The sequence below is a fragment of the Haemaphysalis longicornis genome, unplaced genomic scaffold (assembly GCF_048455015.1).
Source record: "Haemaphysalis longicornis isolate Haplotype H1 unplaced genomic scaffold, Haemaphysalis longicornis Haplotype H1 scaffold_1, whole genome shotgun sequence".
NCBI classification, from domain to species: Eukaryota; Metazoa; Arthropoda; class Arachnida; order Ixodida; family Ixodidae; genus Haemaphysalis; species Haemaphysalis longicornis.
In genome coordinates, this window is record NW_027526203.1 from 289,462,660 (window position 1) to 289,479,703 (window position 17,044).

At 44.0% G+C, this 17,044-nt stretch overlaps 1 protein-coding gene across 1 annotated transcript in view; it reads left to right on the forward strand.

Annotated features, from left to right (window-relative positions):
* LOC144147734 (rab GTPase-activating protein 1-like) overlaps nucleotides 1-17,044 on the forward strand; it is a 74,769-nt gene that overhangs the window by 46,713 nt on the left and 11,012 nt on the right. The window contains exons 16-22 of the mRNA XM_077679581.1: nucleotides 1,236-1,277; nucleotides 1,530-1,658; nucleotides 1,816-1,902; nucleotides 10,134-10,244; nucleotides 11,334-11,438; nucleotides 12,367-12,450; nucleotides 15,047-15,304. Coding sequence (XP_077535707.1) covers nucleotides 1,236-1,277; nucleotides 1,530-1,658; nucleotides 1,816-1,902; nucleotides 10,134-10,244; nucleotides 11,334-11,438; nucleotides 12,367-12,450; nucleotides 15,047-15,304 — 816 coding nt within the window. The remainder of the gene's footprint in view (nucleotides 1-1,235; nucleotides 1,278-1,529; nucleotides 1,659-1,815; nucleotides 1,903-10,133; nucleotides 10,245-11,333; nucleotides 11,439-12,366; nucleotides 12,451-15,046; nucleotides 15,305-17,044) is intronic.

Below are 17,044 nucleotides of genomic sequence, written 5' to 3' on the forward strand. Positions count from 1 at the left end.
TCCAACAATATCAGCTTTACGAATGCCTCAAACACGATACCACTCACCATTAAAATTCATCATTGAAATCATCGATTTCAATGACCAAAGTTTTAACTCCTGCTATGACACCTATTTTAAATCAAAGCTGAAACAAAGCTTACGGTCTATGGCACTGAGGCAGCCTATTTATTAAAGTTTACTAGCTGAAGCTTGTGTTTTCAACATGAGTGTTCAACATGCCAGGCACAGTTTTACATTTACATATCCTTACCTTACTTTTTTTTAACATTTACAGTAGCTTTGCTAACCCCATTGCAGTATTTACAGTAGCAGTGTTACAAGTCGTTGTGCAGAAACGTGTATCATGTGGCAAGTTTTCATGTGTTTGGAATTTTGTACGTTAGTGAATGACTGTTGCTCATGGTCTAGACTAACATCTTTTTAGACTTTGTTTTAAACCTTTGAGAGCAAAATTTTAAGTAAGAGCAATGTGACCCGGTGGTCAAATTTTTTAGTGCAGATTGTGCTTTTTAAAAAATCACTGCTACTAATCGCTTGATAAGGGGAGATGGGGTAAGAGGCTTGCACCCTGATGAGAAGAGGCATCGACAGGAAACAGGTGGAGGGCGAAAGAGAATTAAACGAGCCAGTTTCAGTGGCCTACTGCTGCACAGGGCTGTATCTAAACTACAGGAGATACGTTCGTATCAGTAGTTAACTGCACAGCGCGCAAACCAAGATTATATGTCTTTCGAAGAAGCGGGCGGTGGACGGGCGCAGGCCATGTGAGCAGTTTGAGAGTTGGAGGTAACCAACCTGAGCTGACAGCTGCTCCACATAAAAATCAGTTTCTGCGTAGCAGGTGTAATCACGATGAAACTTAACTTTGCACTACTCCACAGAGATGGCAGCACACCTCAGGCAGCCCGCAAAACATATAAAAGTGGAAACTTTAAACTCCCATAATGTTTCTTCAGAAGTCATGCAGGAGGCATTCACAAAATCGTTAAGTTCCTGCGGCTTCTCTCATAAGTTTAAACTGAAATTTGAGAAAACTGATAACTTTAATTTTGTTACTCTTGGCAGCGCTCATGTAGTTGCGACTTATCTCTTTTTAGAACCCGGCAATACTTTAAAATGTTTCCCGTGAATACTAGACTCACAACTGGATAGTGTGTAATTTTATCTTGTGTTGCATGTGGAAGAGACAAGTGGACCCTTTAGTGAAAAATACTTTGGTTCTTTCTGCACAGGGCATGGACACATTGTTCCAGGTTGCAGTTGCCTTGCTAACGGTAAGTACTTGGAAAGTGAACCTGCACATGTTAGGCAATAGATACACATCTGTCCGTTTGCTATAAAAATTTGTCGTTCTTTTTATTTGTGAGCAAATGGATTGATTTGGCAACGCTTCTTATCCAAAATTTATTTATCATGGCCTGCCAATACTAGTGTCCTGAATAAGCTTTCTTTTTTTTTAATCACCAATTTCACATGCATGGGTGCTGCTTTATTCACTTCATCTGCATGTATTTCTCGACATGCAGCTATCTTGCCGGGACCTGTTGGCACTGGACTTTGAAGGAGTGCTGAAGCACTTCAGGGTGGCGGTCCCCAAGAAATACCGGTCTGAAGAGGCGGCAAAGTTGCTACTCAAGACTGCTGTTGGCATCAAGGTGAACAGTTCTCTGCTTGCGTTTGGTTGAAAGTGATGCGAGCAGTGTACGGTGTCTATCTAATAAATTCAGTGTGGCTGTGATAAATTTGGGAAGCATAAATTGTGATGAAGGGCGTTGACCAGGTCTGATTGTGCCACTTACCGTCCCCCTTCAGGTGAAGAAGTTGAAGCGGTATGAGCGGGAGTACCAGGTGCACAAAGAACAAGAACGTCAGTTGGAAGACCCTATTCAGGTTTTGCAGGTAGTTGCTCTTTGCTTATTGTATCCAAATTATGTTGGTCCATACTTTATCCGTCATTCCTTTGGAATTTGAAGCGTATGCAGGTATGCTTGTTCTTGGGCATAGTCTTGCCGGCCATTGCACTTGGGGTCAAGTTCACTAGTGCCGGCTGGCAAAACATGGTATTTTCCAGTAGCTGTAGTGTGCCTGTTACCATTTTTGCGGGCTTTGCATGCTTTTAGTTGGAGGAAGAAACTTCTTGGACAGACGTCATCAAGAAATTGGAGGCAAGTAATAGCTGAAACTAACTCACTTCAAAGTAGTCCTGAAGCACCCTCCGCTGACGCCATGGGTGTGGGGGGTTTTCCCGTAGAGCGCAGTTCCAGTGATCAACTTCTGCAGGAATTTTTATAATATGATCAGTATTAACAGAGTTATTGTACACAAGAAGAGTGCATATCCCTTTGTATCCTAGCAGCCACTTATGTGGCCGAAAAGTATTACTGCAGTATGAAGCCTGTAAATTGCGTGATGCATCAAAATGCTTTTGAAATAGTGTTTGCAACACATTGCCATTCTGCAAAACGTCCCCTCGATGACAGTAGCTTTGTGTATATAGTAGCAGGGGCAGACTGAAAGTGGCATTCTGGAAAAGTTAGTGCTTACAATATGTGCGTGGTTTCTTTGGGCAATTTTCTCAGAATTTCTATATATTTCAAGCAAAATTTGGCTATATTCTTAAAAAGCATTACCAAATCTTCTATTTATGAAATTTGTGTCGCAGTCGGTGGGAAGTTGATCAAACCGACTGCTAGCTTGCGTGTCCACGTATGTTGCCATTGGGACTGTGGGGCTTTCCTCGCGCACTTGTGGACCAGTGCATGTGGAGCGCTTGCTTCGATATCACTATGCGATTTCCTTCAAAATAGTTTGATGCACGCTGACACTTCTATTTTGAACGCGGTGTCTGTTTTGCTGGGTCGGTAGTGACATTATTCTTCATGCCCAGTATCTCTGGGAAAAGCCTGGTACCTCTAACGTACTGTATGTGTACGCTTGTTTTTTATTTTGTACAGATAGCATGAGAACATATGGCTGTTTAGTTTTTGTTCATTTCTTTAGGCCTCCTGAAAAGATTTAAATAATAAAAATGTAGCAGTTTCCGCTGGTAAAACCACATGGGAAACAAAGGGATGCTATTGCGCTCTTTTATTCTCCTCTCCTGAGGTGTTGGTAGAGCAGTGCTGGCTTGGGACTGTGGCAGCCCTCGTAATGTACATGTCAGCGAACAAATTCTGGGTTAAAGCTTTAATTAAAGCCAGCAGCCTCTGTTATGTATGCAGTGAAGTTCCTCTTCTATAATTAGACTGCTGGTGCTCACGACTAAATCCTCGGCATCACATTTGGCTTCAGAAATGTTTTGTTGGCAAGTGCGACAGATTGCGTCACTTCCAAATTTCTTTTGTAAGCGTCAGTAGCAAAGTGTTGTCTACAAAACATGCATGCATTTTCCCTTATCCGAAGCTGAGAGTCCGATTTGCTGTAGCCACACTTTCCCGAGCTTGCAGTCTGGTGGTTCATGATAGTAAAATTTTCTCTGGCTTTGCAGCCGGTGACTGCACGACAGACCACAGTAGTCTGCTCACTGTTTGCAGGGCCCGTCGATGCTGGCATCTTTATATAATTAGTAGGGGTGTGCGAATATTCGAAACTTCGAATATTCGATTCGAATTTTTTGGTATTCGATTCGATTCGAACGACACTTTTATTGTTCGAAATATTCGAACCACCCAAAACTAAAAAAAAAAAAATTCAGAGCGTGTCTGTATCGGTGTTTATTTACAGTGGACTCTCGATGATACAATTCTGGGGGTGTGAATTTGGGGATGATACGAATTTCCGAAAAGTCCCGGCGAAATTGCATCGTTTGCAATGGAAAAAATTTCGGCTGTCACGAACGGACCTGCGCGGCCCGGCGGAAGATACGAACGAGCCGTCGAGGCACCCGACTGCCGAACGAGCAAGTGACGGCTCTCGCTCCCCTGTTTGTCACTCTTTCTCCAGAAACGGCCGGGCTGTTGTTTTCTGCTCGCGAAAACGCTCTGCGCACGCCCAACGCGCTGACACCGCCGCGAAACCACCCCCACGCTGCGCGTGGCGCGGCCGGCGGCGTCAACATGGCGTCGGCTCCAGCCGCGAAGTGGCGCGGGCGCTCGAGCGACCGCTTCTAACCGCTCTTTAAAATGCGGCTCAAGGAAGACACGAAGTTGCTTGTGCGGTAAAGGAGCTGATAATGCATGCGAAAACGGTATTAAAAGACATCATCCGTGCCGCTAGTGAAAGCGCTCGTAAAATATTTGCCGGGGTGCTAAGCCTAACCATCTCCGGCGGAGCCAAGCCGGCTGTCTCGATCTCATCGCAAGTAGTAAGCTCCTAATTCTGCCGCGCGCGTCGTGCGTCATTTTCTGACCGAGGTAGGCGCTACCGTGGGCGCGAAATCGTCGATGTGGGTGTGAAAATACAACGCTCGCAGAGCCGAGGCGAGCGAATCGCGTGCAAAAACGCACCATGCGGTTCACGCTTGGCTGTTGCGGCGTGTAGCGAGCTTGGGCACAGCGAGTAAGGAGACGAGCGCGAAGCTTTACGTGCTCTAGAAAGAACTGCTTTGCGACACGGGGGTTAAAAAAAAGCAGAAAAAATCACGAATTTCTACACGCGAAAGTAGGAAAAGAAATAAACGAAAACTTTTTTCAGCGCTAAATTTTTTGGTCTGTGTTGGTTCATACGAATTTCGGATGATACGAATATTTTTCGCAGTCACGCGAGATTAGTATCATCAAGATTTTACTGTATCAGCGCGCGGCAATGTGCACGGGCTCGGGCATCTGGTAAAGTGGTGACGAGCAGGAGGTTGTCACTGCTCCCCGAACATGTCGAGCAGTTAACCTTTCTCCATGTTAACATTTAAGTTAGTGCAGACCTTAACCTGTTGAGTGCAATGGTATTGTGTAATTCCTAATTTTACTTTGTGTGATTTGTTGTGCAATGAAGTTGCAGTTTTTGTCTCTAGATGGTGAAAACATTAATTTTACAAAAAACAATAAGTATTCGTATTCGAAAAATATTCGAAAAATATTTGATTCGATTCGAACGTTGTTTTTATTATTCGAATTCGCTTCGAAATTAAAAAATTGATATTCGCACACCCCTAAAATTAGTATTGCATGCAGCGCGCTTATGTGCTATCGTATTCATTTAGGATTATCCTGTTATTTTAAACTTTTTTTTTATGCTCCTCTTTGCAAGTCATGGATGCAGTGCATCAACATATGCACGTATCCTGCTTAAGTACAACAGTTGTTAACCCTGTCCCGTGGAGATTCCTGTTGGTGCTGAAAAGGCAGTCTGACCATCTTACCAAACAGTTCACACCGATGCATTTCGAGGCCACCGGTTCTTAACCACTTTTAAACTCTCTCTCAAAGCGTACACAAAACGTCGCTGTGCAGTGTCTGGCTACAAAGCTAGAGAAGGGAATTTTGCTATCACGTACCATCAAGCAGTGAGCTGCAGGAAGTGTGGCAATAGTGCATTAGACTCTCAGATGTGGACAAGGGAAAAATGCATGTAAGCTTGTGGTCAGCACTTCGCTACAAGCACTCACAGGGGAAAACCGCAGGTAGTGCAGTCTGTCGGGCTTGCCAGCAAAGCATTTTCGAAGCATACTACGAGGCTGACTGTACAGTGCTGGCAGGTGCTCTCGGGATTTACTTGCAAGTACTCGCCAGTGCAATTATGTGAAGGGGACTTTGTTGCGCACTAGCATCACTATTGCCCTAGTACAACACTCAATTCAGTGTCCTGTCTTGGGACAGTGTTTGCAAACCTTGTGTTGACTTTGCTAAATCAAGCCTTGCATTTAGTGCAACTGATTTTATGCGATAATAACATAAAAGCACAAGTGACTTGGTTAAGCCAAAACCAGGGATGTTGTTTATGTGAGGTTACAAGAGAGGCTCACTCTCGCCCATTCAAAGTGAACGCACCTCTGCTTCAGCTTCGGAGAGGAAGCGTGGACGAGGATCAGATAACCGACCTCTCCACGATGGGCAAAGGAAGGAGGATCACGTTTCAGGCACGCAGCAACTGCAGTTAGATAACATGGCTGCACTGCAGAGTCACCATTTGGAGATGGCTTGTAGTGATTAGTCAGGTGCCAAAAGCCAAGTTTGGAGTAGCTCGGCCTCTGCTGCCAACATAGGGTGCGTCTGACCAATTGGTGGACGGGGTCATGTTGGTGAGCATCAGTTGCGTGACGTTCTCATCGAGGTGGTGTTACCCAAAGTAGTTGTCTCTGATTTTGAAGTTCCTGGTGCCATAGTGCTTTCATTTTGTGTTCACATGGCCTTCAGTTTCGGTGATCATGTTTTAGGGCCATGTTTCTATTTAAACAAGGCTAAATTGTGGGGGAAAATAAGGCACAGAAGTCTGGTTCCAATTTGCAGTCATTCTGTTGTTGATGGATTGCCAATTGGGGCGAAATGAGGTCAATGATACAGTAATAGTTTGTATAGCTTGTGTGCCAGATTTTGATGTACATTGTGGAAACAAAATGAGCCTTGCACTCCTGAAAACATTATTCACCGTTCATACAAATATTTGAGAAGCTAAAAACTGAATACTACATATTCGTCAATTTGCAAATTGAATTATTCAGAGACGTTTGGTTTGATCTGAAGGGTTATTTCCTTGCCGGATGCGCCTTCTGTCGAACTTTGGACTGCATTATATTTGATTTGTATTTGAGTATTTGCATGCCCTTAATTATTAGCGTATAATGATATATTATGGTATTATAATTACATTACCAGTAATTGCAGATTTGGAAACATTCACTGTTTATACAATAATAGACTGAAGTATGCACTGCACACCGACATTTGAACCATTCAATTAGAAATTGTTCGAGCCTATAACCGCCTGTTCACGCATCTGTAGTTATGAACAATCTCCATCCCGACAGGAGCAACAGAGGAGGAGCCCCTGTAGAGGGGGTATTAAGTTACGTATGGCAGATGGACGCCACAAAATAATTAACTTTGGCCCGGTAAAAGCGATAGGCCCGGTAAAAGCTATCGCATCAAAAAACAAAACAGCCGCTTGTGAAGGAATATAGAGTTGTTCAACCTACTAACTTGTGCAAGGGACCTGTCCTCAAGAGACACTTCACTGTTTCTGCTATGGCATGAACACGGTGTTTTGGGTTAGGGGGGACATGGGTCTTAAAAAACAACTTCTTTATATGTTAAGTAAACTCCGTAAAACTTGCCAGTCTCTGCTTTTTCCCCACTGATTTCAAGTATGCCATTATTTTTTCAGTAAGTCAACTAGTTCCTGAGATAATTAGAGATAATTATTAATTTTTGGAGGAACAACAGACAAAACAGTGTTGGTCATAAAACTGTAATCTTCATATTTTTAATGCTGTGAACACTGGTGAATGCACCATATAGGTAGTGGTTTTTTGATGCATCGCTTGGAACTAATTTTACAGCTCATTAAACTTTGGTGGTACCAGTGGCAAGTAACCATTTTGAATGCCGATTTCAAACACTGAAGTTTAATGAGCTGTAAAATTAGTTCCACGCAATGAATCAAAAAATCACTTCCTATAAGTGCATTCACCAGTGTTCACAGCATTGGAAAATATGAAGATTACAGTTTTATGACCAACACTGTTTTGTCTGTTGTTCCTCCAAAAATGACTAATTATCTCTAATTATTTCAGGAACTAGTTGACTTACTGAAAAAATAATGGCATATTTGAAATCGGTGGGGAAAAAGCAGCAAGACTGGCAAGTTTTGCAGAGTTTACTTAAAAATTAAACGAAATTGTTTTAAGACCCATGTCCCCCCTTATTAAAGGATCTAGGATGGCAACCTGAATCATTACCTGTTGAGCGATGTTTTACACCGTTAATTGGCTACCAATAATTCTCAAGTTACCGAACGACAAAGGAAGTTAAAAGTTATGTATAACAACGGAGGTGAAAACAATGACAGAAGCTGTATACCTTTTTTTCCTTGCAGGATATATTTGATCATTCTGTCGCTTACTTGGGTATCCATGTAGCAGCACTTTAGTTAAAGCACGAGGTGCTTTGTAATCCTCAGATTTCGCCAGCATTCTCCAGCATAGTGCCACACTGTACTGGGAGGGATTACAATTTTTGTCAGTAGGGGAAGAGTGTGAGGGTTGCCATGAGCGCAAGGAAAGGTTGTATAAAGGCACAAGCACAAAACTCAAACCGGTGACATTGGCAACATGAGCCATTGGCCTCCCTGCGTGCAAAAGCTGTTCTGCTGTTCGTTGGTAGGTTAATTTAGTTCTCGTTTAGTGCAGCTAGTTAGATTTTCCGGCCCCAGTAGGTCCTGCCCAGCTGCAATCATGTACCCTCAGTCAGATAAGCAAAAAAAAGCTGACTTTCAAATTCTGCATTCTTTCTGTTGCCTAGCTTTACAAGAAGGCCACGCTGAGGCACAAGGAAGATAACCCCTTGGTTAGGCTTGTTCCTAATTTGTCTCCTGCAGATCTAGCAAGCAAGGAAATGGGAGGAAAGTAGAGAGGAAGGGAGAATAAAGGTATTTTGCGTGTTGTTCACTCGTGCACGAAGTGGATGCATGTGGCGTCGACCTCGCGTCTGAAGCAGTTCTCAAGAGTGCCTGCGCGACTGTTGCATTTTGGAGATAAGATACTACTATCCAAGCACCATTACAAGTGCTCAGCTTGTTGAACTGCCACGAGTTTTGTCTCAGGTGTACTGCTGGGTTTGTGCACGCGACACATATGGAAACAACCCCGCAAGTGCATGCGCTATGTCACGTTGGAGTATTCACGCGAGGAAGTCTGCTGCAAAGGTACCTGCATGTCACCTTCCGAAGCCGTTTTTCTACCATGGACCCTCGGAGAATTTGTGTTGACCGAGCAATCCTTTTCACTGCAATGCCTTACGGAGGGCTGACTACATGCGTGATTCGCACCGGGTGCTGTTTGTGACCACACTTTAAACCACTCTGCCATCATGTTACCTTCCCGGCTCTCATGCTTGAAACATAACCAGCTGGCAAGGGGCTTTGCGGTACGGCTCTGTTCAAGCAGTAATGGGCACGAGGTTTTTGAAGGATTTGTGAACTATCATTGTGAGTCATATTGTGGCAGACGGGGTTGAAGAATAACTTTTATTACCATGTGCTTGAAGAGACAACGATGGTTGCTTATTCCAACCCTCCACGCATGGATACTCTCGATTAGGTTTCAGTCGAAATGTTCTGCCAATCACTTGAAAAGAAAAGTAGACATTGCCATTTGAACCCTTCAATGAATCTGCTTATGTTTGTACTGCTGAATTTGTTTTTTAACGAAGTAGTAGTTTAACCAGTTCATACAGGATGACACATACGCGTGATCCATAACTGTGATTTGGCTGTCTTGATATTTATCGATGAATGCCATGCGGTGACTGACAATTTGAATATTAGGAATTAAGTCTATACCGAGAAGTGCTGAAATTGGGGATCAATTTTGTGGGTCACAATAGTGGAAGGCAAGCTGGAACATTGGTTGCAGCTGCACGTGGCGTGGTTGCTATGTGCAGCCATAAACATTTGCTACATGCCACATACTTGCCAAACTGCATCTCAACTGGAATCCAAATCTCAAGATAAACTGTTTAGCCAGACCTGCTTTTCTTGTCAATGTTTATCCCCACAGGAACAAGCAAGGATGCTGGAGGCTAAAAATATTGCGGCATGTGCCCTACGCTATGCGAAGAAAGTAGAGCTGTCTAATTTTCATGCTTTTACCAGCAGAAGGTTGTAAGATTTCATTAGTACTATAAAATGCTAAAGCCTTTTTATAGCTCACTGATCTAAGAGAACTGAGAGTAGTGGTGGAGTTTAGGAGCCTGCTCAGAGATTTTTATGAGGAACTAACTAGACAGTAGCTGTAGATAACCGACAGTTTTTGCTATGTAAAACATTTCTTTGATGCGAGATAAAAGAATTTGTAACTTCATTTTTGAAGCCATCTTTCTCTAATGACTTTTACTGTTGACTTCAGGTTACCGTTGTTAGGCTTCTGTGCCAAGACGAAAAGTGTGAATTTCTGGTGTTCATTGTTTGCCCCAGGCTATTTATTCAGTGCAATTAGAGGGTGATGTGGTACATGTGCTCCTGCTTGTGTTTCCTTTCAGAGAGAAAAGCAACGCCTAATGGAAAGCAACTTACGGCTGGAGCGTGAAAATGACGAGTTGGCTCATGAGCTAGTCACCAGCAAGATTCAGCTGCGAAAGGACTTGGATGCTGTGAGCAGCCACTTTTGTATCCTTGTTCTTTTTGTCAAGCCAAGTGTTCTGTCACAGCATGTGCTAGGGATTTATGGCAAAATGACTGCAACATCAGATAATTCCATGAGATACAGCGCATTAAAAAGGCGCAGTTTGAAAGAATGGAGGTTGTAGCGGGTAATGATTACACAGTTTTTTAAATTGAGTGCTTTTTATTGCACTTTTGTTGCATTGTCTCTATATAGAGAGAGGAGATCGATTGTATATCAGAGCATACAGATGCAGGTTTCTGTTGGCATTGAAAGAGAAGGAGCCATCACACACAACTTTAGATTGAAGCTTTTTTTATTTCACTCCCTGTTACATTTTTCGGAGCTGCAGCTTCAGTCTTTGTCGTAATGTTTGTGCACTGCTCATAACTCTTTTGTTGAATTCTTCATTTTCCTTCTCACTACTGTGTTCATTGAGCTCCTTGTAGCACTCCTTGTCGTTCACATTGTTGGACTGCTTGTTATTTTGAATTCTTACCACTCTTTTAATGGCACCTCTTGTCACACTTCTCTTGAGCCTCCCAGTCAAACTCTGTCAATGCATGCCTTGTTCAAATACTAGCTCCACCATTCATCGGTGATGAATCGTACATAGATTACTACTGCCTGTATTTACATTATTTCCTTATTTTTTTAAATCGCATCCCATTTTCCTGTGCTAGGCCGAAGAGCAATCCTATAATAAATAGACTTTTAATTAGTTGATTAATTCGCTAGTTTATCTATGCACATCACCGTGCCCTTACCTGAATAGTAAGGGCACGGGGATTACAACGGTGAGGGCACAACCCGATCACAGCGATAATCACGCTGATTATCGCTGGATCAGGTCGCATAACTTTCTTTTCCAAGATATTGTGTGGGATGGTTTGGAAGAGCTGGTGCATGCATGGGTTCTCTGATAGTGTAGTGCATAATCTTGAGCACGTTTACTGTTAACCCTGCAACGTCGGTAACGTGGTTGTGGTTCTTTGGGACGGCATCTGTGGTGGCTTCCTCTGTGCACAGCATGCCTCGATTAGGGCCGAATCCTTGGGCGAGCGGTGTGCTTGTGCAGGCTGAGGACAAGGCGGACCTTCTCGGGAAGGAGCTGCAGACGGCCGCGGCGTCACTGGGGGAACTGGAGGAAGAGAAGCGCCGGCTGGACACGGAAGTGGGCCAGGTGGGCTGTGCCGCAGGCTTTTTGCCTCATCTGTGCCTTGGGGTTAGAGAACGCCGTCTGCCGTGGTTGGTAGTCACACTGGCAGCAGTCTTTGTTGCTATATTGTGGTGGGCTCGCACGAATGTTAACCCTCATTCTGTTGTTGCGATTGCTTAGATTGGCAGCAGTAATTTCACTTGTGCACTAACTAATATTTACTGTAAAGATATCGACCAGTGTTCTGCTTTCATTTTGTGCTCTTTGTTTGCCGCTGCCCACATGCGCAGCTTTGTTCTTGAACACAAGGAGGACAAGCACGGTGGAAGAGTGCACACTGACAACTAGTGTGACTTTGCAACACAGAAGAAAGTGTGTGCTGATGGGCATCAGGCTTGCTGTGCCCACTAGAAGAGGGAAAACACTTTGACTTGCCGGTGCTTGTGGAACCCGAATGACTCCTTGAACACTTCCATTCTGGTGAACTAACTTTGAGAGCCCCCTTTGTACAGGTCAGCAGGTTATCATGCCAAGAAACAAGCATGCCACTGTCAGGAGGAATATTATAAAATTAAGGAGCTACAAAAAAGGGGGAAGTCATGCTGCCTTCATGTGCACTGCTTCAGTCACTTTAGGGCAGCTGTTGACATCGTGAGGGGAATACATCTTAATTTTTAATCTCCTACCAATTAGGGGCATCTTCCATCATCAAATCAACAATGAAAGGGCCACTCGAAAGCCAGTCTTCTGGTGTAACGCAGAAGTTGTCTATGGAATCTCTTTAGGCCGCAGTGTAAACAGAACCTCGGAATGCTTTTTTCTTTTTTCAACTTTTTTATCCTCATCACGAGTGCAGCATGCTGCATCACGAGTGCAGCACTGTGTTTAAAAAATGTATTGAAACCGTGTTTTGGCCACAGTTTTTAATATTGTTTTCTCATCTTTCGTGCAGCTGAAGGAAATGTGCCGCCGCGAGCTACAAAGGGCTGAAGCAGAAACGGTGCGCAACACAGCTATCTTGAACGAGTACAAACAGGTTGGTTTCAAGTTCTTTTCTGTTGAATACAATGCAGTGCAATACATTTTTCTGGTGTAATTTCAAGATTGCTGCTGACAGATGAATTACCAATTATTTCAACTAGTTCTTATTGGCCTTATCTAAATTATACTCCTGGCATCCAGCAAACTTATGTTAGGGCTAACTCCATCCTTGCTTCTCTTCTCATGTCCTGATTACGTGGCCGCGTCCAAGTGACCCCAGTCAATACTCTCTAAATGAAAAAAAGGCCTAGTTGTACACTGTCTCAGTTTCCTCATCAAATGGTGTGCATTGTTGACCGGTAATGTTTCTTTTCTATATAGGGCATAAAAAAGTGACAATCCTGTGTTTCTTCAGGCTATGACACCCCGATAAAGCTTTTTTGACAAAAAGCTGTGGACACCATGGCACTGGAGGAGAGCTTGTTTGCTGACCGCACACATTTATTATCATGCATTTGTCCCAGTTGTAGTCTCGACCCTTTTTATACATTTATATTAGCCATGAAATGCCTTGAGCAGAACTGACCCCAAAGATTTTTGTGCATATGGGGATATTCACAGTGCAGGTGTTCAAAAATGCAGTTCACACGCTGTTAGTACTGAGTCGGCGACCCGTGAGGCAGAGGGTTGCAAAGCAGGGATTACGGCACAACATCATGAAAGCATGCCTCCGATGTTGTGGTTTTGTAAATCAGGCTCATTTATATGCTTTGTATTGTCCCACACGTAAGCTTCCCTCATAGAACTACCAATACCACTGCCATGCACGCAGTTCTAAATGCACTCATGGCAGAAGCATTGTGAAACGTCAAGTGACGCTTGTCATGCGCTCAGCTGAGCAACGAAGTGCCACTTGGCTGTAATGGCAAAGGCGATAGCTCCGGTAGGGAAATTGGTGAAACACAGGTAAATATGGTCCGAGCTTGAAGTAATAATTTCTTTCTATATAATGGAGTGATAAGTAATTTTTTTTTGTTTCGACTAAATGTAAGTTTTAAAACTGTTGGACGGTGATGTATTCCGAGTTGGGACGAGTACATCGCCTGTCCAAACAACTAAAAACTTTTAAACTAACTGAACGGCAAGCAGACTGTAGCAGCAGGCCGAGTCAAGGTCTGACCAAGGTGAACAAACGCACACTCCAGTTGCGTATTTTATAAACACTGCTTCGAATGCAAGCTAGTCAGCTTAAGCGAATTCCGCTTCATGCAGATTTTTTGTCTGTAGCCAGTGATGTTCTACTACTTGTAATGAAATTGTGTCGCGGCACTAAAGCACCAAGCCACAGTAATAAAGAAGCCGCCCAGCCACAAGTTTATGGACTCTGTTTGGCTCAAGTGTAACATGTAGTTTTCCCACAACTTGATGCTTGTTTTTTGATCTATTCATTATCTGTACTCCAAGTTTCGTGAATTCAAGTTCCCTGAAGCTCTCTGAAGACACGTGCACTCTACACTATACAATAGTTCGTGCTTTACACAACTTTGTTGCACAGGGCAGAAAAACTCAGAAAAAAAAAGAGTACAGTTATTCCTCGTTAGAGACACGCAAGGGACCCGTGAAACATGTCTCTTGTAACCAAGGGCTCTTGTATGCAATGTTGCTAACATGGCGAACATAGGAAAAACCAACCAAACTGTTTTTATTCAAACGTCTCTGATAACCAGGTGTCTCTAGTAGCAGTGTCTCTTGTAACGAGGTTTTGCTGTACATGTAAAAAATAAAAGTAAAGTGCCACACAACACACATCACACAGCAATCAGCACTTCGCACGAGTCAGCAAAAACACTGGTCTGTGCACTGAACAGCAGCAGTCATTTCTTCTTTTGTTCATTGTGCAGCAAATCATAGCAGCATAATCATAGATAATAAAAGAACCTGGATTACCAAACAATAAACACGTTTAGCCTGAAAACATGTCTGGGTACGTCAAACTCATTGTACGTTGAGCTGCATGTACCAGCCGTCAATGTTTTTTAAGGTGAGGGCCACAACGCATTCACTCAGTCCCAACTTGCATTCTGGAGGCTCTGGGTTCAGTTTCCAGTCCCCACACAGTCCCAAATTCTTTTTTTTTTCTTTCAGTTAAGTTACTTTACTTTTATTCTCTTTGCTGCATCGGCCGTTTTTAGGAGCCTTTTTCGTGCTGCAGACATGAGGCTCACTTCTGCTCGCTTTTCTGCTCACTTAGCCACTTAATACTTCGCATTAAAATTTTTGTAGGGGGAGGTGTGCTTTACCAACCCCGTATGCTGCCTAGCATCAGCAGAAGGTGTTTTGGTGTCCCTCTAAAAATGCAGGACCTTTTATTAGCAACACTGAGCTTTGGTTAGTGGCTGTATGGGAATGTGATGACCTTTTGTGGTGGTGTCGCGAAGTAATGAAATTTTCCCCAGTCTGTGCAACTGGTCCATGCATTTACCGAATGCATTAGTGTGCAAAGAAGTTGATTTCTTGTCTGTGGTAGTGTTCACTTTGTTGAGGCATCTTCCAATAGCGGCTGAAAAAAAGAGCCAAAGTCTGTCGAGCAAACTTGACGAGGGAGGTGGCGGTTGTGAGGCAGTGAGCGAGCGTGCCACCCCGTGGTGCAGATCTGCCGCCAGCTGAGTGAGCAGCTGGAGCGGGAGCAGCAGCGGGCCAAGGAGTCCCTGGCGGCTCTGCAGGCAAGCGTGTGCCCCAGCTGTGTGGCACAACTGGAGCGCCAAGCGGAACGGGAGGGCTGGCCGCAGCAGCCGCAGTCATCGGGTGGCGACTGTGGCAGGCCCCAGGAGAGCGCCCAGCTGCGACAGCTCGAATTGGAGCTGGCGCAGACCAAGCTGGCCCTGGTCGAAGCACAGTGCCACAACCAGGTATGCACGCTCATGCAGCTTGATTTGATGATTGATTGTAGGGTTTAACGCGCCGGCGCAACGCAGGCGATGAGGCGCACCGTCGTGGAGGGCTCCGGATTGATTTTGACCACCTGGGGACCTTTAACGTGCACTGAAATCTCATACACACGGGCGTTTTTGCTTTTCTCCTCCATCCATCGTGCAGCTTGCCTAACCGCGAAAGCCGCGTGGCCATCCAGTTGTAGCTACTCCAAAGACGTGAGGGTTCGTTTGCCGAGTAACGGCATCGGCTGCAGTGTCAGTTGCCTCCCTATCCGTAAGCCTCACTCATAGCTTTCGCCGTCCTACACTTTTAAATGCTTTAACACATTTCAAAAACCAAACTTGTACTGCAAGAGCACCTTTTCGCAAACTTATTGACCTGAAAAGTATGAACTAAACCCTTTCCTGCCTACCGGAAAAGCAGTGATTTTGGGAAGTCAAGGAAACAATTTTTTCCCAGTGGCAAAAAATTTACGATATATAAGTGTATGGTATTGAATTGTAGAAGAGTAAATTTCCTTTGCAGTGGTGATTGTTTCAAACAAATTTTTATCGAAAAAAAAATAAAGCTATACAGAAAAGTTTTGGGGCAAACACACGCACACAAGAAAAGCAAGAATGTCAATGCTGCTCCACAGAGAAAAAATACACAAAAAAGTTTACGATATACATTTTGTACATGTACTATCAGTGCAAAACGCCTGCAGGTATCAAACGCCTAACTGTAAAACTTCTTGACTTACAAAAAAAAAAGTTAGTACTACTGAGTTTCATGCCACTGTGCAAAGCAGTTCCTCGAAACATAGGTTGGCCACACATGCATTGCAGAAAACATTGGTTTTGTGCATAGGTTGGCCACACATGCATTGCAGAAAACATTGGTTTTGTGCTGCACTCTTTTTGTTGGTAGCACAATTCACAATTTCGATACATTTGCATTTTGGGGGGCTTGCGTTGAATAGGGGTATCAGGTTCTGGGCCAGTTTGGCGCTGTATCGCTTTAGGTGCTGAAATCCGATGATAAAAGTTGTCCTCTGAGTCAGTGCTTTTAATGTCATCCAAAAAGTCGCGTGTAGAATCGTCCAAATCACTAAAAATGCGGCGTTTCCGTGGTACCGTAGAACGCAATGTCAGCACCGTCTCGGTATCATCCAAGCACCCGTTACGTGACACCGGCAGGGCTTTAAAAAATCACAGCGCGCAGGGAAAAAAAAATACCAAAGAGGATGTAAGTGCCTTTACTACTCAGTAGATGTCGCCAGCTCTCAAAGTGCACTCGGAAAGCACCAGATTCGAATGGGTAAACCTCAAAATTTGAACTTAAAAGCGTCGATAGTATACTATCGATTTGCCGAGGCGTGGGCAGGAAGGTGTTTTAAGGCAGTCCCGCCTTTTGCCAACCAACGTTTGAGACTGCAACGATAGCTTAGCTAAGGTTGCAGATTTTGTGTATGGTTTTGAGAAATTGATAAGGCTCAAATGAATTTAACGCTGTCTCCATGCAAAGATGACCCGGCACAGCCGTGTACACACCAGCACACTGGCCCAGGTATTGCGCAACGTGGCTGCAGGCAGGTGCGTCTACAGTTTGTTGCCACTCGCTAGAATGAAACTCTTAGCGAAAACAAAGTAACACATGTGAGAAAGGGGGTGAAAGTGTGGGGAAAATTGCACTAAGGAGCCTTATCCACACTTTTAGTGAAAGCAACGACTAAA